At 35.9% G+C, this 24,116-nt stretch overlaps 2 protein-coding genes, 1 long non-coding RNA gene and 1 other non-coding gene across 12 annotated transcripts; 1 reads left to right on the forward strand and 3 right to left on the reverse strand.

Moving 5' to 3' along the window:
• Positions 1–644: 644 nt before the first annotated feature.
• LOC112708046 (uncharacterized) lies at positions 645–22,282 on the forward strand. Of its 9 annotated transcripts, XM_072201586.1 has the most exons (30): positions 4,367–4,563; positions 4,742–4,775; positions 4,890–4,939; positions 5,617–6,061; positions 6,282–6,494; positions 6,592–6,905; positions 7,087–7,198; positions 7,769–8,020; positions 8,207–8,598; positions 9,389–9,523; positions 10,450–10,927; positions 11,920–12,132; positions 12,224–12,531; positions 12,635–12,746; positions 12,971–13,222; positions 13,414–13,811; positions 14,247–14,423; positions 14,953–15,445; positions 15,692–15,901; positions 15,993–16,297; positions 16,495–16,606; positions 16,948–17,199; positions 17,376–17,776; positions 18,283–18,817; positions 19,131–19,343; positions 19,428–19,732; positions 19,954–20,065; positions 20,296–20,547; positions 20,730–21,103; positions 21,863–22,282. In XM_072201586.1, exons 3-30 carry the CDS (start codon positions 4,911–4,913, stop codon positions 22,095–22,097), a joined length of 7,629 nt encoding a protein of 2,542 aa, XP_072057687.1. In that variant the 5' UTR covers positions 4,367–4,563; positions 4,742–4,775; positions 4,890–4,910; the 3' UTR covers positions 22,098–22,282. The 9 variants fall into 9 exon arrangements, 5 of the variants coding, with proteins under 5 accessions (XP_025615938.1, XP_072057688.1, XP_072057687.1 ...); XR_011864976.1 differs by lacking the exons at positions 4,367–4,563; positions 4,742–4,775 and adding an exon at positions 645–783 and having other exon boundaries at positions 16,213–16,297; XM_025760153.3 differs by lacking the exons at positions 4,367–4,563; positions 4,742–4,775 and adding an exon at positions 645–783.
• Positions 2,792–3,301, reverse strand: LOC140174761 (uncharacterized). The gene has a single exon (XM_072200274.1). The coding sequence runs from the start codon at positions 3,299–3,301 to the stop codon at positions 2,792–2,794; it is 510 nt and encodes a 169-aa protein (XP_072056375.1).
• Positions 13,219–22,958, reverse strand: LOC112708051 (uncharacterized). The gene is made up of 6 exons (XR_003811510.2): positions 22,779–22,958; positions 22,201–22,290; positions 21,955–22,035; positions 21,700–21,806; positions 14,224–14,445; positions 13,219–13,671 (listed from the first exon to the last, which is right to left on the reverse strand). It is a non-coding gene; the product is annotated as an uncharacterized lncRNA (long non-coding RNA).
• On the reverse strand, positions 22,915–22,986 carry TRNAQ-CUG (transfer RNA glutamine (anticodon CUG)). Its single transcript has one exon. It is a non-coding gene; the product is annotated as a tRNA-Gln (tRNA).
• Between the last annotated feature and the right edge of the window lie 1,130 nt (positions 22,987–24,116).

Here is a 24,116-nt window from a genome sequence, read left to right on the forward strand (position 1 = left end):
ACACTCTTCGGTTCCGGTCTTTCCATATATGCCACAATAAAATTGCTACAAGAAGAACCTTGCTACTCCCAGTTGGTTGCTTATCCAGGAGGCTTGTTGTTGAACTCCACCAATCGAAGAAGGTGGTTGAGTTAGAGAAAGGTACACATGCTTCCATTTCTATCTTCCTCCATGTTAATTTTGCATTTTGACATAGAAATAGGCAGTGAGTTATTGTTTCGCTCTCTTCTTGACACAGTGGACATGTTGCAGGCGTATTGGGGAATCTCTGATGGATCAGTTGCATGACTGGAATTCTTCCGTGAAGACATTTCCAAAGAAAAATTGTAATCTTCTGGGGTGTGAGCAGGTTCCATAGCTGGGCCCAAATTCCTCTTTGTTGCATATAAGCTGGGCATAGATCAATTGGTTCATGAAAGAACAGGTAAGAAATTCGGTATCCGGATGCAACGTCGTAGCATTTGGAGTTATTAAATAGCCACTGAACTTTGTCTGGTCCTTCTCCTGGGGATATTGTTAGAATTTGTTGTGCTACCTCAGTGGGAAAGACCTCGGAGACAAGCCTTTGGTTCCATTCTTTATTTTCAGAGAAAAGGTCCTTGACTAGTGTCATTTGATTTGATGTTTGGCTGGAATTGATGTCGCAGGAAACTCTATATGGGAAGGTTGAAGGAAGCCAGGGGTCTCTAAAGATCCGAATGGACTCGCCGTCCCCCACTTTCCAGATTGTGCCTTTTTCTGCCACACTCCGTCCGTGGAGAAGACTCTGCCATCCCCAGGAAGGTAATACTCCTCTATCTGCACTTAGTAAATCCCCATACCTGTAATACCTGCCCTTTAAAATTCTGGCTAGGAGAGAGTTAGGATGGGTTATGAGTCTCCAACATTGCTTGCCTAGCAAAGCTAGATTATGTGCTCGCAGGTCTTTCACTCCCAAACCTCCCTCGCTCTTCGGCCTTGTCATCTTATCCCAGCTAATCCAGACCATGCGTCTTTCCTCTCCATGCTGTCCCCACCAAAATTGAGTCAAGATACTATGAATGTCCTTCAGCAACGTATCTGGGAGCCTAAAACAAGATAAGGTATAAATGGGTACTGCTTCCCCTACTGCCCGAATCAAAATCTGACGACCTCCACTTGACAGTAAACTTTTTTTCCAGCCTTGCACCTTCTTGAATACCCTGTCTTTAATGGCACTGAAGGTGGATTGTTTTGATCTATTTATTACTGAAGGGAGCCCCAAGTACTTGTCTTGTGCTCCAATATGAGTAATGTTCATCCTTGTTGCCAGGAGTTCCCGAGTAGCATCTGGAGTATTGTTACTAAAGAAAATGGCTGACTTAGATAGATTAATCTTCTGTCCGCTAAAACTTTCATATGACTCCAAAAGCTCTAGGATTCTATCACAACCTTCCTCGGAGGCCTTGCAAAATAAAATTGAGTCATCAGCAAATAACAAGTGACTAACTGTAGGACATCTTCGTGTTATCTGAATACTGTGAATTAAACCGTTTTGCTCTGCCTTGTGTAGCAGGAAGGATAGACCTTCCGCACAAAAAAGAAAAAGATATGGTGATAGAGGATCTCCTTGTCGGATCCCTCTATTTGGTTTGAAAAAACCAAAAGGTTGGCCTTCCACAACAACAGAGTAAGAAACTGTGGTAACTAATTCTCGGATCCAGCTAATCCATCGCATGCCAAATCCCAGTTTTTCCATTATGTACCAAAGAAATTTCCATTCGACCCTATCATACGCTTTACTCATATCAAGCTTAATAGCCATTTCATGATTCAGCCCCCGTTTCCTAGTTTTAAGATAGTGCATGCACTCATGAGCAATTAAGATGTTATCAGAGATCAGCCGTCCCTTCAGAAAAGCGCTTTGATTAGGGCCTATTAACTTATTCATACAACTTTGTAATCTATGCACCAACACCTTAGAGATAATTTTGTACATTGTTGTAGATAAGCTAATGGGTCTAACCTGGGACATGTTGCTAGCGTCAGGAACTTTCGGTATTAGGCAAATATTTGTATGATTAAAGCTTTTTAATATTCTCCCACCTCCAAAGAAACTTTTAACGGCTCGTGTTACATCCTCCTTTACAATGTCCCAATAGAACTGAAAGAATTTTGCTGTCATTCCGTCATCTCCTGGGGCGCTTTGAGGATGAACACTGAAGGCAGCCCTCTTAATTTCCTTGTCTGACACTGGTTTTTGTAGCCTCTGATTCATGAGAGATGTAACCTTAGGCTTAAAGTCAGCAAGAAAAGGCTCCGGATCTGCTTGATTGGTAGATGAAAAAATGCCTGTAAAATATTCCTCAGCCACTCTTGCAATGTCAGCTTGAGAGGATACTACTTCCCCGTTTCCGTTCACTAGTCGCCAGATTTTATTCCCCATTGTACGCATTTTGAACTTCCTATGAAAGAAGGCAGTGTTCTTGTCCCCTTCCTTAAGCCACTTAACCCGGGACTTCTCCTTCCAATACAATTCTTCATTTAGGTATGCCTTTTCAAGCTTCGATTCGACCTCGTGGATCTCAGTTCCACCGCAGATCCCTACTGCCCTTATTTCCTCCAGTCGGGCCTTAAGTGTCTCAATTTCCTTTTTTGAATTTGACCGGTTACTTTGTTGCCACTGCACAAGCATGTGGCGGCACAACTTTAATTTTTGAGCGATGATATACATCGGAGAACCTTCAAATGAAGAGGCCCAGGCTTCTCTAACAATATTCCTTATCTCCTCTATACCACACCACCTCTCTTGGAACTTAAATCTTTTTTTTTTTTATTTTTCCATCCAAGGAGTAGTGTCCAGCAGTAAAGGGGCATGATCTGAACCATTTTCGGCAAGCCTGAGAACGGTTGGTTGACAAAAGGATTGCAGTAGCTCCGCGTTTACTAATACTCTGTCCAAACGTTCCTGGATCAATTCATTCCCTGCCCTCCTATTACTCCAAGTGTATTGTCTTCCGATCATACCTAGATCCACCAAATCATTGTCTCCAATGAATAGATTGAAAGCTGTCATAGATGATAAAGGCGTGTCGCCACCCCCATCTTTTTCCTCTGGTGTAGTGATTGAGTTAAAATCGCCCAAGATAGCTATTCCTCCCTGATTCTGCTCCATCATCACCGAGATCTCTTGAAATTGGGCTGATCTTACTTGTTCACTGCAACTGAGGTGAACTCCAATTATACTCCATTCCACATCGTTGGCTGCATCTTTCACTATAGCTTGTATATAGAAACTGGAGCTGCTGGTAACTTTAATATCGCATCCATCTTTCCACGCCATGGCCAGGCCTTCGGCAATGCCATTTGGATTAACAATATGCCACTTATTAAAACCACACGACCTCAACTTCGCTTCCACATTTCGAGTTTGGTTTTTGGTTTCACAAATAAAAACCAACTCGGGGGAGTGGGATTGAGATATCCCTTTGAGGTTATGGATTGTTTGAGTATAAAGTATATAGTAGAAAAACACTAATATCAACAATGTGCAGCCAAAATTATAGGCCCCATTCACATGTGATATTATTTTCAAATAGTAGACACAAATATTTTGTCGTAATTAGCTAAATTTCACCTCTTTTTATTTTTAATATTGGGGTTACAGTGGTGTTTTTTAATAATGTAGAAACTTAGTGTATTTTTTGTTTATATGAATATCATAAGTCTAAAGGTTAAATTTGTAGTTTAAATTATTTTTTTTTAAAATTGCAAGTTTGAGCATCAGATTTGTATTATAATATTAAATTTTTTTTAAACATACTAATTGGACCATTCAATTTGCTTGAGAACGAAAAATTTTTATCTCACCACAAATCGAATCTTCCGATTTATGCACTCCAATTTATGCACTATAAAAATCTATTGAGGGTCCAATTTATTATTTAAAATTTAAAATAATTTAAATTTATATCAAAGAAAAACACTTCAATTAACTATGATACTGGATTACACAATTTTTTTTCCATTTCCACAAAAATTAACCGAATTCCACACTTCTGGCCCATATTCCACCAAGTGATATTATTTTATCTTAAAATGAAAGTTGGATGTTGAAAGATGAACGCGGAAATCATATGAAGATGCCATTTAACTAACTTGGGTTGGTCGAGTGGTCAGCTCACTCGTTCGCTTAAGCAAGTGTCGGAAGTTCAAATCCCGCCATGCGCATGCAGCAACTTATTGGCCAGCGGCAGACCTTTAAATGGAGTTCAGATACGCAACAGATTAGTCTTTGACTTGTCAGATTGGGAAATATCGTGAGCAACAAAAAAAAAATACGAAGATGCCATTTTTTATGATTATGATCTGTATTCAATAACATTAGTCCAAAGTCCACTTCTCGGTCAATGCTACATCCTTCATTTTACTTTTTGTGCCCCCCCCCCCCCCCCTTCTCATATATATATCTCTCTCTCTCTCTCACTCTCATAATCATAGCTGCATGAACTCAATGGACGTGATTATGCTTCTGTGAAGGCTGTTTTTACTACTGTAGAACTTTCTATTTTCAGAAAATTTTCACTATATCTGCTTTGGTTTCTGGTAAGGAAGTTAAATGCAGAAGGCACTTTCCCTTTCTTTTTGTGTTTCCCTCTCTTTCTACTCTTTTCAGAATAGGGTTTTGGACTTTGGCTCATGATTCTTGAAGATGAAATGAATCAGATTTCCTTTCTTTTTTAATTATATATTTTTTTTTTGTTTCCCCATGTTTTATTTGAAGGTTGACTTGACGCCTAAGTTGTTGACTTCTTCTGGTTGGCTTTATATTTTTGCAACATTAATTTCAAAGTTATAAATTATTGACATATAATTTTTTAAAAAGAAAATAAAGCTTAAAATTTTCTCACTTAATGACTTAATGAATGCAGAATAGCAGCAGAAGCATCATCATGGCTGCAAAGGAACAGAAGTTTGAAAGGTTTGTTTGGTCAAAGCCTGGTTTTGCCAAAACTATTGCATTTTTATTTTATTTCCTTATAATAGAAAATACGTTATTGACTTATTTTTCATATCCTTCACTCAGAGAATGTTCATGTCAATGATTTTCCTAAGAAAAATGATCAAATTCACCTACAACAATCTTATTTAGACACAACTAAAAGTTGTTGGACAATTTTTTTAGAGCAACTGCACTATGAATCCCACTCATTCTATCTCTTAACTTTGTTTTGCTTCCTGTTTTTCAGAAATTACAAACCTTTTAAGTTAGAGTAAAACTGCATTTCTAATAGCTGTACAAATAGCCGATAGCATTTTTGTTTTTCTTCAATTCACAAGACTGAGATCCCTTGTATAAGGGGAAATAAGTGCCAAAACACTTGACTCAACCAAGACTTGAGACAATTCATGCTATTAATTAGACTACCTTCTGTCCTAGTTGCCTAGTTTTGGCAAGTCCCAGAATTGGATAAAGAACAATATAGTTAACTTCCATATTGGTGGTTCAAGATCTTGACTTCACTCGGTCACAGATTTTGTTCATCCAGAATTGGGCTAACAAGAAACAATGTTGCATACCATGTAGAGGATTTATCTTATGGTTTTTGCTGTTTTTGGAAACTAGATTTTACTTAGTTTTTTTTTTTTTCTATGCAGGCTTGAGGATTTGAGATCAGATTCATCTGTGAGTATTGAGAAGAATGATTCAGCTAGTCATGAATTCAACAAAAGATTGGTTACTAAGAGAAAAGTTCTTAATCCACATGAGCCACTACTTCAGAAATGGAACAAAATATTTGTGATCACATGTGTCATGGCAATCTTTGTGGACCATCTTTTCTTTTACATCTCAGTTATCAATGACAAGGGAAAATGCCTCAACTTGGATGAAACACTGAAGATCACCGCATGTGTCCTTCGCACATTCTTTGATCTTTTATATGTTCTTCGTATCATCTTTCAGTTTAGAACTGGGTTTATTGCCCCTTCTTCTCGAGTGTTCGGAAGGGGTGAGTTAATTGATGACAGTATTGCTATAATGAAAAGATACTTAACTTCAAATTTCATCATTGACATTCTATCAATTATTCCACTTCCACAGGTATCTGCCTCTTCTACTCATTCACTAATCTTTAAGTTAGCAATGCGTGTGTTTTTGTATATCATTAGTTACCTTCAGAGGAAAACATTTTACATTTTTACTATAACAAGTACCATGGAATCCAAAATATATGAAGGCATCAGGAACAATATTTTGCAGTTTAGCTTGATGTGAAAAACATTATTTGATGCCAGTTTTAACAAATTTAATGTGTTCATAGATGATCATCTTACCTATCATACCAGTTCCAAAACGCACTCTTCCATATCTGGCTCAGAATATGCTGAAGTACACAATAATTGTTCAGTATGTGCCAAGGCTTCTGCGGCTTTATCTACTACTCAAAGAAATAACCAACGCTTTTGGCACACTGACTGAGACGGCATGGGTTGGAGCTGCTTATAATCTTCTTCTCTGTATGCTAGCAAGTCATGTAAGCTAATTTTATTGCTAAATATTACCTCTCCTGAACACGTATCATCTTCTATCAAGCACAGTTTTATGACCACCAAGAACATGTTGCATACCAGGTAGTTGGAGCTTTTTGGTATCTGTTTTCGGTGGAATCAGAGGTCCGGTGTTGGCACACAAAGTTGAAGCACACTAAATTCTCTGCTGAGTCCTACCTTAGCTGTGGACAACACTACAAACAAGATGTTTTATCACTTTTGAACAGCTCTAACACTTGCCCTTACATTGATATTGATCCTCAAAACAGCAAAGACCCAACAGTTTTCGATTTCGGGATATTTACACCAGCTCTGAAGTCTCATGTGGTAGAATCAACTACAGGTTTTACTCAGAAGTTCTTCTTCTGCTTTTGGTGGGGTTTGCGCAATTTAAGGTTTCTGAACAAACTTTTCTGTTCTTCACTTGCATGCAATATTCATGTTTTATAAACTTTTGATATTCTTTTAGTTCATAATTTCATTCCTAGTGTTTCTATAATTTATCATTCATAACTTCTTATTTGAAGAGACAACTTAAAATTATTCCTAAAGTCAGATTGTTATCCTATTTTGCAGTTCTCTTGGGCAAAACCTCCTGGGTAGTACTTATATTTGGGAGAATATCTTTGCTATCTTTATTGCGATCTTTGGATTGGTTCTGTTCTCATCACTAATAGGAAACATGCAGGTGACTTTTTAGTTAGGACTACAATCATATAAAAGACCTTGTCGTCTTAGGCTGCGTTTGTTTACAAGCACAGTACACTGAGAAATAAAATCATGTTTGGCAAGTGAGACATGGACACAGACATCTATGTCCTGAGACACTAAATTAATGTATTTTGTATTCTTTTTTATAAGAGAGACACATAGACACTAGTAAGAGGACACAACTTATTTTATTATTTTTCCTCTCAATGTCCCTATTAATTTTTCATAACTACATTTTTTTACTATTATATTTTTTTCCTAAATGTAAGAAAGAAAATGCGTATAAATTGGACTTTTTATAATTTGTTTCAACTTATATGGTTTATCTAATTTTTTGTGTCTCTATCTTTTATGTCATGTTTTTAGCATCTTATCTTTTTCTGTTTTCAAAACCAAACATAGCCTAACAGACATACATAGATAGAGCAATTCACGAGTCATCCTCCACCAGATTTTAAACATGGGAAAACAGCAGTCACCTAGAAAGACTGACTAAACTAGTTTTGAACTGCTGCACCACTTGTAATGAATTTATGTATTGTTACAGAAATATCTACAATCTACAAGCGTAAGTGTTGAAGAGATGAGATTTGAAGAGATGAAAATCAAAAGGAGGGAGGTAGAGCACTGGATGTCCTACAGAATGATACCTAGCTCCTTGAAGGAAAGAATCAGAAGGTATGATAAATACAAATGGCAACAAAATAGGGGTGTTGAGGAGGAAGCATTAACTGGAAGCTTCCCTAAAGATCTCAGAAGGGACATAAAGCGCCATATTTGCTTGCGGTTAATTAGAAGAGTGAGTACATCCATTTATAAAAAGGAAATGTTTTATGCTGACAATCATTCAACAATAAAAGTCAATCAAGTTTTATGATGTGGTATTATATTATATATATGATTCAATGAATTCTGAAAAATATTTTAGACTTATATTATCTACGCTGAGTAATGAAAAGAAAATTTCATATTTTTGTTTCTCTAGGTGCCAATGCTTGAGGCCATGAACAACCAGTTATTGGATGCAATGTGTATTAGAATGAAGCCATTCCTTTATACAGAAGACAGCTACATTGTTTGTGAAGGAGATCCAGTCGAAGAAATCCTCTTCATTATGGATGGAAGCCTTGCTTCTGTAACAACAAATGGAGGGAGATCTAGTTTCTTCAACTGTTTTCTCAAGGCTGGTGACTTTTGTGGAGAAGAGCTTTTGGCATGGGCCTTGGATCCTAACTCCTCAAATCTACCCATTTCAACTAGAACAGTACAGACTTTGACAGGAGTTGAAGCCTTTGTTCTCATGGCTGATGACTTGAAGCTTGTTGCTATTCAGTTTCAACGTCTTATGAACATGAAACAGCTCCAACACACTTTCAGGCAAGGCTTGACGATTAGTTCATATTTTTCCTCCTTGATAAGATAATGCATCATTGCATTTTCATAGTTGTGTTACATGTATTCTTCACCTTTCCTTGTACATTACACCAACTCAGTTCCTTCTACCATTGGATAAGTGTGTGGAATCCAAATCACTTGGGCCTCATACTAATCCAATGGTAGAAAGTAGAGTGATTAAACTTAATGTACAAGAAAGGGTGGAGTATTAAATAAATAAATAAACGTTTCTCCAACTTTACATTCTGGTGTAGAAGTGTTGAAACAGGGAACTTGGTGATGAAATCATCCAAAACTACAACTTTTATTTAGATTCTGGTAGTAATTTGGTTAGAACTTAAAACACCCTATCAATTATTATTTGGTCTAAACAACGATCATCGTTTAAAGTCTTCTCATATGGTGCTAGAGTTGAGTTGGTTTGCAATGTGATTAAGACTTCCCATTGCTAGTTTTTTTTTTTATTTTGATTTTGTATTTTTTTTTAAAGTTCAAACGAATCAAATCCGCAACTTACTTAAAAGGAAACAACATCCAATGTAATTGAATCACCAATGAGTCAATACTCACACACAAGTTATCAATAATATCAATAGCAAAAAACACCATTTGAACCATATAGTAGAAGCTATCATTCATAATTGCATTTGCATGTAGAAAAAAATGGTGTGGGGAATATGAGATTATGGCAAAGATCTTAACCAACTCCATCTTAAGCATGAAAATATAAGAAAACAAAAATATGCTAACCACATTCAGCAATTATCTCCAGGTTCTATTCCCATCAATGGAGGACATGGGCTGCATGTTTCATACAAGTAGCTTGGCGTCGGTACCAGAAAAAGAAGATTGAGAAGGCATTACGTGAAGCAGAACGTGGCATACAAGCTTTTACAAGTAAGGATGGGTATGTATCAAGTACTCCCCCCACTCGCTCTCTTCTGTATATGCATCAAGTTTTCATTCAATGGATTACATCCCCTGTCAATTCATCCAATGGATTTCATCTCCTGTCAAAGTACCAGGAAATGCATCCATTTACTTGTATCACATAATAAAAGGCTAAGTTACACCAACTTCCTTGAAATTATGTGATCTTTACACATGAAATCTTTAGAGGAAGTCTGTATCATGTTTTCGATGTTAGTATCACATTTTATAAAATACAAGAATGCTAGAGTATTATATAACTTAAATCTCATGGGAGGTTATGTATATTTTTAAAAATGGAAGTGTCATGTGTAAATTGTAATATTGCCTAAATTGCAGGGAGGTGAATACAATTTTCCCCAAAATAAATGGTTCATTTAGTTCACTTGGGCAGTTCATGAAAAAATTAAATAAAAGGATAAAAGTTACTTTTAATGATTTGCCTAAAAGTATAAAAAAATTACCTATTTCTAAATGGTATTCTCTGATGTATGACAAATTGACACAAATTAGTGCAACTAATAATTCAGTTATGATTGATGTTATTGCCACACTGTTACTGTCAGTTAAAGTATTTTCCTTTATTTAAAATGCTAATTTTGTGGTTCAAGTTCTTGATCTTCCTAAGTTTGCTGAAAATTTGTTCAAATGTCATTTAGACTAACTAACAAGTAACAACAAAGGGTTACATCTTCCTACCACACAAACCCTAGCCTACTCCAATGTATGGCCGCTATTAATGAGCTTTGATCATCCGATTATTTTCACTTTGGAGAACAGAGTCCTCAGCCACATAACTGTCATCTTGGAGATTTGATCTTATGATTTTTGTTAATGATGAAAGCTAGTTGATGCTACCAAGTGTTCAATCAATGTCTTCACTGAATTTATATTTTTGTTCAGGCTTGATGATGAGAGGTCAACATCATCAAATGATTCTACTGATGTTGGATTTCACAATAGAAAACATAAATCAAGAGTAAGCCTATCAAGTGATGGACCAATAAAAAAGGTGGTTACAAGGATCAAAGTTCTTGACCCACAGGGATCACTACTTCAGAAATGGAACAAAATTTTTGTGATCACAAGTGTGATGGCAATATCTGTTGACCCTCTTTTCTTTTACATCCCAGTGATCAATGACAGGGGGAAATGCCTTAACTTGGATAAAAAGCTAAAGATTACTGCATGTGTTCTTCGCACATTCTTTGATCTTTTCTATGTTCTTCATATCATCTTTCAGTTTAGAACTGGGTTTATTGCTCCTTCTTCTCGCGTATTTGTAAGGGGTATGCTGGTTGATGACACTGGTGCTATAATCAAAAGATACTTAAGTTCACATTTTGTCATTGACATTCTATCAATCATTCCACTTCCACAGGTATCTGCATCTTTTACTCGTTATGTTGTTCTTAATTTAGAGTTCAGGCATGCTTGCTTTGTTGTGTACTTGTAACAACTGGTACCTGCACGAATTAGAGTGCACCCACACACACACAGAGGAAGAAGAAACAGAAGGATGGATCGAGATGATCTCACCCCTGTACTATTATTGAATATAGGATAATGCAGAAATACAGAAAAGGGAAAATGATAGGGTTGTGATTAGAGAGCCAGCCTCTCTCGATGCCCATTCCAATACTCACTCCAAAATCTGCTCACTCACTCTCTATTCTGTTAGTCAAATACTCTCCTCATGATTTCCTCATTCCCTGGCCCATGTGGCAAGTTTGTTACAAATATATTCCTAATTGCACTTTTTCCCATACTACTCCTGTCTTCTTGCTACTGTAATGAAAAAGGCAAGGGAGGAATCTTCCCTTTATGATTCTTAGAAACTTCTATTCCATTCTCCTCTGACCTCAGTAATCTCATTGGGGCTGTTACGGTATTTATTAGTGCAGAAATCAATTTTCTGAAAAATAACTTGTACACACAACATGCATCTACAAAAGAAACTTATACAAGATGGTTAAGACAGGGTAATGATAAGAAGTGATCATCATAACCCTGCATAACTTGCTGAAATGAACTATGTTAACTTTTGTTGCAGTAACTACCTAACTAGTGGCAGCAACTCATGGCTATGACAACAGTGGCCATCATTAAACAAATAAAAGACTTTAGTTTAGCAAAATATTTTGAGTTTATCTGAACCATTGATGGTTAGAATCCCTTGAAACATAGTTAACCCCATGAAATGATTTTTATATCCTGGATGGAAGACATTCCTTTATGTTAACCTTAGATGAAAGTATTTTCCTACAACAAGTACCGTGATATCCAGAAAGAAGGCATCAATACTTTTCTATGATGAGAAGAACAATTGAGTTCACTGTTAATTTTGACAGTCCTAATTTTATTTTTCCTCAGATGGTCATCTTAGCTATTGTTCCAATCCCAAGATGCTCAGTTCCATACATGGTAAAGAATCTGTTGAAGTACACAGTAATATCTCAGTATGTACCAAGACTTCTGCGACTCTATCAGTTATTCAAAGAAGAAACAAAAACTTGGGGGGCATTAACTGAGACAGCATGGTTCGGAGCTGCTTATAATCTTCTTCTTTATATCGTTGCAAGTCATGTAAGCTGACTTTATTGCTCATTATCAACTCATCAATGGTCCTATTTATCATCAACAGTTTTATGATGAGCAAGAACATGTTGCATACCAGGTAATAGGAGCTTCATGGTATTTATTGTCAGTAGAATCGAAGGTTCGCTGTTGGCAGGGACAGTTGAAACATACTAATTTCTCTACCGAATCCTACCTTAGCTGTGGACAATACTATAAGCAAGATGTTCTATCACTGCTGAATAGTTCTATTTCTTGCCCTTACGTTGATACTGAAAACAACATAGATCCAACAGTTTTTGACTTTGGAATATTTACACCAGCTCTACAATCTCGTGTGGTAGAATCAACCACAGACTTCACTCAGAAGTTCTTCTTCTGCTTTTGGTGGGGTTTGCGCAATCTAATGTTGGTGAACAATCTTTTCTTTTCTTGACTACACATGCAAGACTGATCTTTTTTTTTACCTGAAACTTTATAATATCCTTGATTTGTTTGTCATATTTTACAGTGCTCTTGGGCAAACCCTCCTGTGTAGTACTTATATTTGGGAGAATATCTTTGCTATCATCATAGCCATCTTTGGGCTGGTTCTGTTCTGTTCACTTATAGCAAACGTACAGGTAACTCTTGGTTAGGAAATCTTATACATGATAGGGCTCTTGCACATATTCGGTGCAATACCAGAAGCCTAATTAGTTTCTGTTTCCATTTCCTGTTTTCACTTGTTCCAGTTTTTTCGAAACATAATACCGAAATAGAAAACACTAAAATGAAAACAGAAACCAATTAGGAAATGTTTTTGAATTTCCTGTAAGTAATGGATTTATGGGTTGTACTGTAACAGAAATATCTACATTCCGCAACTGTAAAAGTTCAAGACATGAGATTTGAGGAGATTAAATTCAAGAGGAGGGATGTAGAGCGGTGGATATCCCACCGTAAGCTACCAAAAAACTTGAAGGAAAGAATTAAAAGATATGAACAATACAAATGGCAAGAAAACAAGGGTCTTGAGGAGGAAGACTTAATTGCAAACCTCCCCAAAGATCTCCGAAGGGACATAAAGCGTCATCTTTGCTTGCACTTACTTAAAAAAGTGAATATCATCTATGATCATCTCATCCAATCTATAAATTATCTTTAATTAAAAGTATCAGCATAATGTATGTTTTACCATCAATAGATCACATATTTTAAACCTTCTGGAGTAGTAATATAACTGTTTCAACAATCATAAGGCTGGATATCGTTTGCATAAATTAAGCATTTATATTCTTATGACACCAGGTGCCAATGCTTGAGAATGTGGACAAGAGGTTGTTGGATGGCATGTGTGATAGACTGAAGCCAGTCCTTTACACGGAGAAGAGCAACATTGTTTACAAAGGAGATCTGATTGATGAAATGATCTTTGTTATGAGTGGAAAACTTGCTAGTACCACAACAAATGATGGAAGATCTAGTGCTGTCAAATCCTTGCTCTCGGCTGGTGACTTTTGTGGAGAAGAGCTTCTAACATGGGCCTTGAGTCCTAACTCCTTAGATCTACCATTACCAATTTCAAATAGAACAGTAGACACTATATCAGAAGTTGAAGCATTTGCTCTATTGGCTGATGACTTGAAGTTTGTTGTATCTCAATTTCGAAATCTTATAAATAGCAAACAACTCGAGCAAACTTTAAGGCAAGGCTTGACAATACATGTTTTACTTTTTCCTCTCCTTGATAATGCATCTTTATATTCTTGTCTAGTATTAGAGAATAGGACACAAGGTGCAGAAGTCATCCAAAATTATGACCTTTGTTTAGATTTTGAAGTGCATCTATGTGTGTGTGTATTGTCTGTTTAAACCACCACCAGCATTTGAAGAGTATTAAACCCGAGACCTTAATTAAGGGGAAGAGTACAAAACCAACATAATTCAATTGCATTCGAAATAAGATAGAAACATTATCAATAGTGATGAAAAATACGTTTAACGACCAACCCTATTGTAGGTCATTATTCCTACTTGCTCATGTTATTAGGGTAAGGATCTTCTAAGTAACTCCATCTTAAACATGAAAATTAGAAAAAAGCAGATAGAATTCAAAACCTTATTCAGCAATGTGTCTCCAGGTTCTTCTCCCAGCAGTGGAGGACGTGGGCTGCATGTATGATACAGGCAGCATGGCGTCGATACTTGCAAAAAAAGGCTGAGAGGGCCTCTTGTGAAGCAGAAGAACTAGATGCTTTTGCAAATCAGGATGGGCATGCATCTTCACCAAGCTCTGCCACATCTGTATATGTATCAAGGTTTGCATCCAGTGCTTTCCAACTGCGTGAAGTGGCAATTATTTATTTCCTTCACTCATAGAAAAAAAAAAAAGTAAAAGCTCTTCCGCATGATTTGATTTGCCAAATAAAAAAAAATTCAATTATGATTGATGTTACAAAGATTACTACAAGACTATAGTTAATTACAAGCAGTTTAAAAGTTTAAATTGAAGGCCAAATATGAGTTTAGGACAAGATTAACAGCTTTATTTGTAGTTCAAGTTCCTGATCTTATGTTCACTTTCATAACTGATTTGTTCATCTAGAATATTAACTATTCAGCGACAATGGGGTAGGTTGTCCGTAGCCCATAGACGCCATTATTACATCCAGAGCTTTGATCATCATATAATCTTAACTTTGGATAACAGTATACAGACGTTGAATTCTGAATTGGCCTCTTAGATATTTGATCTTATGATATTTGTTGATGGAAACTAGTTGATGCTAACATATAGATGAGTCCTATTTCAAGCTACTTTCTTACTGAGTTGATATTTCTATGCAGGTTTGAGGATCAGAGATTAGAGTCAACTGCAATAACTGAGAAGAGTGGTTGCATTAGTGAGAAATTTCTAAAAAGAAAAGTTAAATCATGTTTGAGTCTAACAAGTGATGGACCAACCATAAAGTTGACTATTTGGAGCCAAGTTATTGATCCACAGGGGCCACTATTTCAGAAATGGAACAAAATTTTTCTAATCACATGTGTGATGGCAATATATGTGGACCCTCTTTTCTTTTACCTCCCAGTGATCAATGACACAGAGAAATGCCTTAGGTTGGATGAAAAACTAAAGATCACTGCTTGTGTTCTTCGCACACTCTTGGATCTTTTATACATTCTTAGGATCATAATTCAGTTTAGAGCAGGGTTTATTGCACCTTCTTCATGTATGTTGGGAAGGGATGAGCTGATTGATGAGACTACTACCACTGTGAAGAAATACTTGCGTTCAGATTTCATTATTGATATTCTATCAATTATTCCACTTCCACAGGTATTTGCCTCTAGTTCAGTCCTTTTCAAGTCAGAAGTGCTTGTATTTTTTATGTAGCATAAAACATTTAGGACTTTTCTGATTCATTAATGTTTAGAGCCTCTAACTATATAATTAACCCAACAAACAGAACTATGTGCCTATTGAGTTATCTTCATAGTGAATTATTTTTCTATGACAAGTTACTTGCTATCTAGAAGGCATCAGTAGTATCGAGATGATATTAACATCTTAATGTGTTCTTAGGTGGTCATCTTAGCCGTAATTCCAATCCCAAATTGCTCAGTTCCATATGTAGCAAAGAACTTGTTGAAGTACACAATAATAGCTCAATATGTGCCAAGACTTCTCCGATCCTATCAACTATTCAAAGAAGTAACAGGAACTTCTGGGATATTGACTCAGACATGGGCTGGAGCTATTTATAATCTTTTTCTCTATATGTTAGCAAGCCATGTAAGCAGAGTTTGTTGCTTGTTATCATCTTATATATTTTCGTAGTCATCATGCTAAGTTTTATGACCACCACGAACATGTTGCATACCAGGTAGTTGGATCTTTCTGGTATCTATTTTCGGTAGAATCAGAGCTTCGGTGTTGGCATACACAGTTGAAACATACTAAATTCTCTACAGAATCCTACCTTAGCTGTGGACAATACTACAAACACGATGTTCTATTACTTTTGAATAGCACTACTTCTTGCACTTACAGTAATACTAATAACATCGATCCAACAATTTTCAATTTTGGAATCTTTGCACCAGCTTTACAGTCTCGTGTGGTAGATTCAACCACAAATTTTCCTCAGAAGTTCTTCTTTTGCTTTTGGTGGGGATTGTGCAATCTAAGGTTGGTGAACTACCTTTATTTTGTTGCCTACATATGCAGATAGATTTCATGTTCCATGAACTTAAGTTAGATATCCTTATCTTCTTAATTTCATTCGAAACTAAAATATATCATTCATTAGTTTTTATGACACCTTTGAAAAATGTATACAATTAATGCATTCCTAAAGCAATAATTTTTGTCCTACTATTTTGCAGTTCTCTAGGGCAAAACCTCCTGTCTAGTACTTATATTTGGGAGAATGTTTTTGCTATCTACATTGCCATCTTTGCATCGGTTCTGTTCGCATCACTTATTGGAAACATGGAGGTAATTCTTGGTTAGGACATAGGATTGTGAACATGACATGAAATTATACAAATGATGATAGTCTTGCACATATTGTGTGATCATATCAGTACATGGCCATAGTGAGTAGCCATAGATAGTGCTATTTGTATGCCTTTTGCTATGATTTTTTTTAACTTTTTCTTTCTTTTCCCTCACTTTTGTTGTTGAGAAACTTGGATGATGTTTCTGATGGATGATCAAGATGGCAAAAAGTTCTGGACTTTAGAAATGGGCAAAGTTCACTCTCCTTCCAATAGAACCAAACTACATTATTTGAGCCTCACTCAAGTAATGAATTCATGTGTTGAATTTTGTTGCAGAAATATCTACAATCTACAACTGTAAGAGTTGAGGAGATGAGATTTGAACAGATGAAAATGAAATGGAGGGACATAGAATGGTGGATGTCCTACCGTATGCTACCTCACTGTTTGAAGGAAAGAATTAGAAGGTATGAACAATTCAAATGGCAAGAATATAGGGGTGTTGATGAGGAAGCATTAATACTAAATCTCCCTAAAGACCTCAGAAGGGACATAAAGTATCATCTTTGCTCGGATTTAATTAGAAGAGTGAGTATCATTCATAATATGTTCCTAATCCAAAATAAAGTGTGATACTATCAACTAATCATATCAAATTTTTATGTGACTTTTTAGGTAGTTACAATAAAAGTCAAGTTTTAATGGCAAGATTATTATATAATTGTATAATTACATATTAAACTTTTACATTGTTATTGCTTCAGGTACCAACATTTAAGAGCATAATAGATAGACAGGTCTTGCATGCTCTGTGTTATAAACTAAAGCCAGTTCTTTATACCAAGAATAGCTGCATTGTATGTGAAGGAGATTCTGTTGATGAAATACTCTTCATTAAGCATGGAAACCTGACTAGTTGCACAACAAATAGCGGAAGACCTGGTTTCTTCTACTCCTCTTTGCTCAGGGCTGGTGACTTATGTGGAGAAGAGCTCCTGACATGGGCCTTGAATCCTAACTCCTCCTCATATCTACCCATTTCAACTAGAACAATAGAAACCATATCTGAAGTTGAAGCCTTCGCCATCAAGGCTGAGGACTTGAAGTCTGTTGCTTCCCAACTTAGACATCTCATAAACAGCAAACATCTCCAGCATACTTTCAGGCAAGGCTTAACAGTGTTTTCCCCTTTTTTTTTTCACCTTGGACATTGATAAGTACATTCTTGTTTAAAAGTGTTACACAAGTAACACATATAGGACACCAGGTGCAGAAATCATCCAAAACTAAGACTTATGTTTAGATTCTAAGAGTACTTTGGTTATATTATACTAGGCTTACTACAGTTTAGCAGTTCCAGCATAATTTTTGCTATTCACGCGAATCAAACCCGAACCTTATTGAAGAGGGAATACTTCTGAATTTCTTGAATCAACATTATTGTGGATATTCAATCATGTTAGGCACAACTTTAGTAATAATATCAATCATGATGACCGAAACTATTTGATGAACCTCCTTATAGTAGTCGTAGCAGTCATCATTCAAAATTGTAGTTGTAAGAAGGGGACGCAGAACTATGTTAAAGATGGCATAATAGGTTTGATCTTAAATATGAAAACTGAAGAAAGTGAATATGCTTCCTAACTTTATTCAACAATGTTTCTCCAGGTTCTATTCCCTTCAATGGAGAACATGGGCTGCATGTTTCATACAAGCAGCTTGGCGTCGATACCAGAAAAAGAGGGCTAAGAAGAATAACTCTGCTATTGATGGATTTCAAGAAAGACAAGTTCAATCAGGGACAAGTCCTGCAAGTGATGGACCAACAAAAAGTTTTGCTTCTAGGATCAAAGTTCTTGATCCACAGGGGCCTCTATTTCGTAAATGGAACAAAATTTGTGTGGTTACATGTGTGATGGCAATCTTTGTGGACCCTCTTTTCTTTTATGTCCCAGTGATCAATGAAGAGTTAAAATGCCTTAGTTTGAATAGAAACTTAAAGATTACTGCATGTGTTCTTCGCACATTCTTTGATCTTTTCTACATTCTTCACATGATATTTCAGTTTGGAATCAAGTTCATTCCTCCTTCTACTAATGTGTTTAGAACGGGTATGCTGATTGGCAACATTAGTGCTATAGTGAGGAGATACTTAGGTTCTCATTTCATCATTGACATTCTATCAATTATTCCACTTCCACAGGTATATGTCTCTTCTGCTCATTGAGTCTTTCTAAATTTAGATGTATTTGTTTTTGGTGAATCATTATCCATATTTTATCTGAACCAGGGATCGTTAGAACCTCTAGGTATATAGCTAACCACATGAAATGATTTTTATATCCTAAACAAAAGAGGGGAGAACATTCCTCTAAGTTACTGGAAGCAAAATATTTTCCTATGAGAAGTATCATGGCATCAAAGTTGAATGCATCACACTCACTAATAATATTTCAATTTAGTTTGATGTGAAAGACAAAATTTGGTGGAGTTTTACAATTCTAATGTTTTCTTAGATGGTCACCTTAGCTATCATTCCAATCCCAAATTGCTCAGTTCCATTCGTGGCAAAGAACTTGCTGAAGTACACAATAATAGTTCAGTATGTGCCAAGAGTTTTGCGACTCTATCTGTTATTCAAAGAAGTAACCAGAACTTATGGCATAATGACCAAGACAGCATGGTCAGGAGCAGCCTTTAATCTTTTCATTTACATGCTAGCAAGTCATGTAAGTTAACTTTATTGCTTGTTATCACCTCATCTATGTTCCTAGTTACCATGTTATGACCGCCATGGACATGCTGCATACCAGGGAATTGGAGCTTTTTGGTATCTACTTTCAGTAGAATCAGAGGTTCGATGTTGGCAGACACACTTGAAGCATAATAAATACTCCACTGCATCCTACCTTAGCTGTGGACAACACTACAAGCAAGATGTTCTATCACTTTTGAACACTTCAACATGCGCTCATGTTGATCCTGATAATAGTACAGATTCAACAGTTTTCAATTTTGGTATTTTTACAACAGCTTTACAATCACGCGTGGTTGAATCAGTTACAGAGTTTCCTCAGAAGTTCTTCTTCTGCTTCTGGTGGGGTTTCTGCAATCTAAGGTGGAGAACAACTTTTATCTTAGTTGACTGCACAAGCAAGATTCATTTTCTATGAATTGAAAATTTTATAGATTTCTTTGCCTGTATTTCATTCTTAATATTTTTAATGGATTTACATCCATCAATTTGTATGATACCTAACAATCAATACATTTATAGAATGATTTGAAGATTGAGCTTAAAAGCATTCCTGAAGTCATAATGTTTATCATATTTTGCAGTTCTCTTGGGCAGAACCTTCAATGCAGTACTTACATTTGGGAGAATATCTTTGCTATCTTCATTGCCGTATTGGGATTGATTCTGTTCTCATCACTTATAGGAATCATGCAGGTAATTCTTGGTTATTAGGAGTATATATGACAGAGTTCTTGCATATATCTGTGCAAGTAACTGACAACACTCGTAAGTAGCCACAGATATTGCAATTCATCAGTCACTTTTTTTTACCCTTTTTCCTATGTTGTTGAGACAGTAAAATGATGTTTGTGATGGAGTAAATATTAAAATGGTAATGAGATAGATTCTAATGCGCTCATGGGTTGTGTTGAACACTAAAACAGAAATATCTACAATCTACATCCCTAAGAGTCGAAGAGATAAGATTTGATGAGATGAAATTCAAAAGAAGAGACATAGAGCGCTGGATGTCCCACCGCATGCTACCAGACACTTTGAAGGAAAGAATTAGGAGGTATGAACAATACAAGTGGCAACAAAATAGGGGTGTTGAGGAGGAAGGAATAATTGGCAGTCTCCCTAAAGATCTCAGAATGGACATAAAGCGTCATCTCTGCTCGGATTTACTTAGAAGAGTGGGTACCATTCATAATCATCTTCGCTCAATTTAAATATTGATTTTGTATCCCATCAACTAAATATATCTTTTGTGTCTTCGGTGTAGTGATGATAGATGCCGATTTGTTTTTAAAACTTAGCATTGATTAGATGAATATATATAAAAATTTACTCTCAAAGTGAACCAAAACTATTATAGGTACCAATCCTTGAGATCATGGACAGACATCTACTGGATGCCATGTGTGCCAGATTAAAGCCAGTCCTTTATACAGAGAACAGCAGAATTGTTTGCAAAGGAGATCTGATTGATGAAATGCTCTTTATTATACGCGGACAACTTGCTTGTGCCACAACAAATGTTTTCTTCAAGGCTGGTGACTTCTGTGGAGAAGAGCTTATTACGTGGGCCTTTTATCCGAACTCCTCAAATCAATTACCCATTTCAAGAAGATCAATTGAAACAATAACAGAAGTTGAAGCTTCTGTTCTCATGGCTGATGACTTGAAGTTTGTTTTTTCACAATTTCAAGACCTTAATAAAAACAACGAAAAGATCCGTCACTATTACAGGCAAGGCTTCTCTATATGTCTTCCTTCTTTTTTTTTTTATCTCGTTGATAATTCGTCATTACAATCTAGTACAGAAGTCTAGAGAATAGAATACCTGGTGCAGTAACTATCCAAAATTAAGACTTTTGTTTAGATTCGAAGGAATTTGGTTAGGTCATCCCATCATATATTTTTTGGGCCTAAACCACCATTATTCATATTCTATTAGACTCTAGCTAATTTGATTAGGGTTGGGTCAGGTTAGTATGAAAAGTAAGAGTCTTGAACACTAATTTTCTTTATTTCATTTCAATATTTCTTTCGGTAGACTCAAGCCTAAGGCCCCAGTTCATAAGATAAGTGGCAAATCACTTGGACCAACGGTAGAGTGATTATGTATGGTATTAGATTAGAATCTGTTATAGGATAACTAAGATAACTGTGGATGTGGTTTATCTTATAGAGGATTAGATTACATATCGTTTTATCATATATGTGTGATACATCTTGTATATGGTTGTTTATAGTGAATATACAGACACAACTTTCCCTCAAGTGTGTTAGCCACAAATTAGAAATAGTATTAATAGCGATAATTTAAGTGTTTGAGGACCAACCTGATACAGGAGTTATCACTGATAAGTGATAACTGCAATTGTATGTAGAAATGTGCTTGAGAGAATGTTTGAATTATCATAAGATCATAGAATAACCACCATCTTACCTGAAAACAGAAAAAGCAAATACGTTTTATTAGCTTATTCAGCATTGTTAATGCAGGTTCTTTTCCCCGCAATGGAGGACATGGGCTGCATGTTTCATACAAGTAGCTTGGCGTCAGCACCGAAAAAAAGAAGGCAAAGAGAGCATACATGAAGCACAAGAGCTGCATGCTATTGGAAGCGAGCAATGGTGTAGCTCCTCAGTAAGCTTTGCATCCAAAGTACCTGTATCTAACTTATCATGCAAAGCATTACAACCCACACGAAGTGGCAAGCGCAAGAGGATGCCATAGACCAAAGTGATGTATATCATATGCTCGTGATAAAATCTATTGCATTCTTCAGAACATTGGAGTATTATGGATGAAAAGATGATGTAAAGCCAAAAAAACTGACCTGTATGTTATGTTCCACTTGTTCATTCACATTCATCTCATTTACTTTCAACTTCAAAATCTACACTCATTTCTTGTCTAAATTTTCTCTCTGAAACCAAGAGAAATATGCACAGATAGTATAATCAACAAAAATATCAGAAATTGGATACTCTCTGAAACTAAGAGAAATATGCAAAGATAGTATAATCAACAAAAGTCCAAATTAGCCATAAAAAATTGTTGTGCCGGATTGACAAGACTAAGCCAACCTTCTTTATTTCGAAATTGCGCAACAGCTATTATGATACGAATTTCAGACTTTTTCGAACTCCCATACTAACAAGCTTAAGAATGTACAATACGCGAAATCGCAGCCTCTACAATGATCAAGACGAAAATATATTCATTTACAGAAACAATCACATAAATTTTAGATCTCTCTCTCTCTCTCTCTCTCTCTCTCTCACACACACACACACACAGAATCTGTTGAAATTTCGGGAATCTAAATCGTGTAAATAAAAAATTATGACTGCAGGAAATTGAAATCAGATGCAGATGAAGTTGCGGTTACTTGTAGAGAATGGAGAAACGAACCTTACGAAGATCGATCAATGAGCAACGTGGTTCTCATTCTTCTTCTGGCAGACTGGCACTGATCACTGTCGTAGTTAAGAGGTTGAAGCAATCGAGTTGAGCTGAAAAAACTCAAAATAATAATAATGAAAAACAAAGGTCCCACCGAGATTTGAACTCGGGTTACTGGATTCAGAGTCCAATGTCCTGACCACTAGACCATGGGACCTTAGATGACTTTAAGTTGAGATATTATTTAATTTAAGTATACTAAAAATTAACAATTCAATTTCGAACCCACAACCACAAATAAATTAGTTCTTACTCATATTTTTTTGTGATAGAAACTGAATTATTATTTTATTTTAGTTAAAAATTAGATTATCAAGTGAAATAATGGTTAGATATTGTATTGGTATTTATTCAACTAATTACTAGTATAAATTTATGCTTATGATTTTATTTTTATAATTATTTATCTTGTTGCATTTGGGAAGGGGATTGCTTGATGTGATACTTAATTGTCAAAGAAACATGGATGATTAATGAAACTATAACCTTTGAAACAACATATATTATATGAAGAAGTATAGGGAGTCAATAGAGTATCTGTACAATGTGTACAATGGGGATATAAGGATGTTCGATTCAATAAGATATCAGATGTTTATTATCCCTGGTATTCGGATGGTTATTTTGGATAGTATGAGTATATTGTGTTTGAGAAATTAGTGGTATTTTACCTTGGATATTTATTTTTTTAACTCATATTATGCCAAATAAATAGTCTATTATACACATTGTACAAATATTCCATTAGTTCTGTAGCGGGATTCATATTATATATATCATGGTAACAAAAACCAACTCGATATGACTATATATAGTACTTCATTATTGTCCTTTTTTTCGCTTTATAAATGTTAAACTTATTATTTGATGTAAACAAAAAAATATGTTTTTTTTATCTTTAAATGATGGCGAAAGCTAGTGCACTCCAGATAAAGTAGGGAGTGCAGCACTCCTTAAAAGTTAACCTGCTATCAAAAGTTATCAGGTAAATTTAATTTATTTATTATTGTTATTATTTTTTTTGTCATGGGCTGAACAAACAAACCAGCACTAACAAAAAGACTAATTCCTCTGTTACTCTGTTATTGTCGATGTGATGTCTTCAAATATTTTCATTGTTTTGTTTGATGGCAGGTGCTTCCACTATCATTTTAGCTAGCTATAGATTTTGACGCTCTTGAACCCACCATATTCCACTTCTACCATAAATGACCATCAAAGTCCGAAAAATTGCTGCCATAGAAAAGGAAGACGCATGTCTGTCGCCACTGCTGGTTAGCTAACTCC

Source organism: Arachis hypogaea, chromosome 8, assembly GCF_003086295.3.
Source record: "Arachis hypogaea cultivar Tifrunner chromosome 8, arahy.Tifrunner.gnm2.J5K5, whole genome shotgun sequence".
Lineage (NCBI taxonomy): Eukaryota > Viridiplantae > Streptophyta > Magnoliopsida > Fabales > Fabaceae > Arachis > Arachis hypogaea.

Excerpts from the sequence above, each read along its gene's own strand:
- LOC140174761 (XM_072200274.1), bottom strand. The coding sequence starts at position 3,301 with ATGGCGTGGAAAGATGGATGCGATATTAAAGTTACCAGCAGCTCCAGT.
- LOC112708046 (XM_025760153.3), top strand. The coding sequence starts at position 4,911 with ATGGCTGCAAAGGAACAGAAGTTTGAAAG. Across the intron at positions 4,940-5,616 it reads AAGGAACAGAAGTTTGAAAG|GCTTGAGGATTTGAGATCAG; the intron begins GTTTGTTTGGTC and ends TTTTCTATGCAG. Across the intron at positions 8,599-9,388 it reads CAGCTCCAACACACTTTCAG|GTTCTATTCCCATCAATGGA; the intron begins GCAAGGCTTGAC and ends AATTATCTCCAG.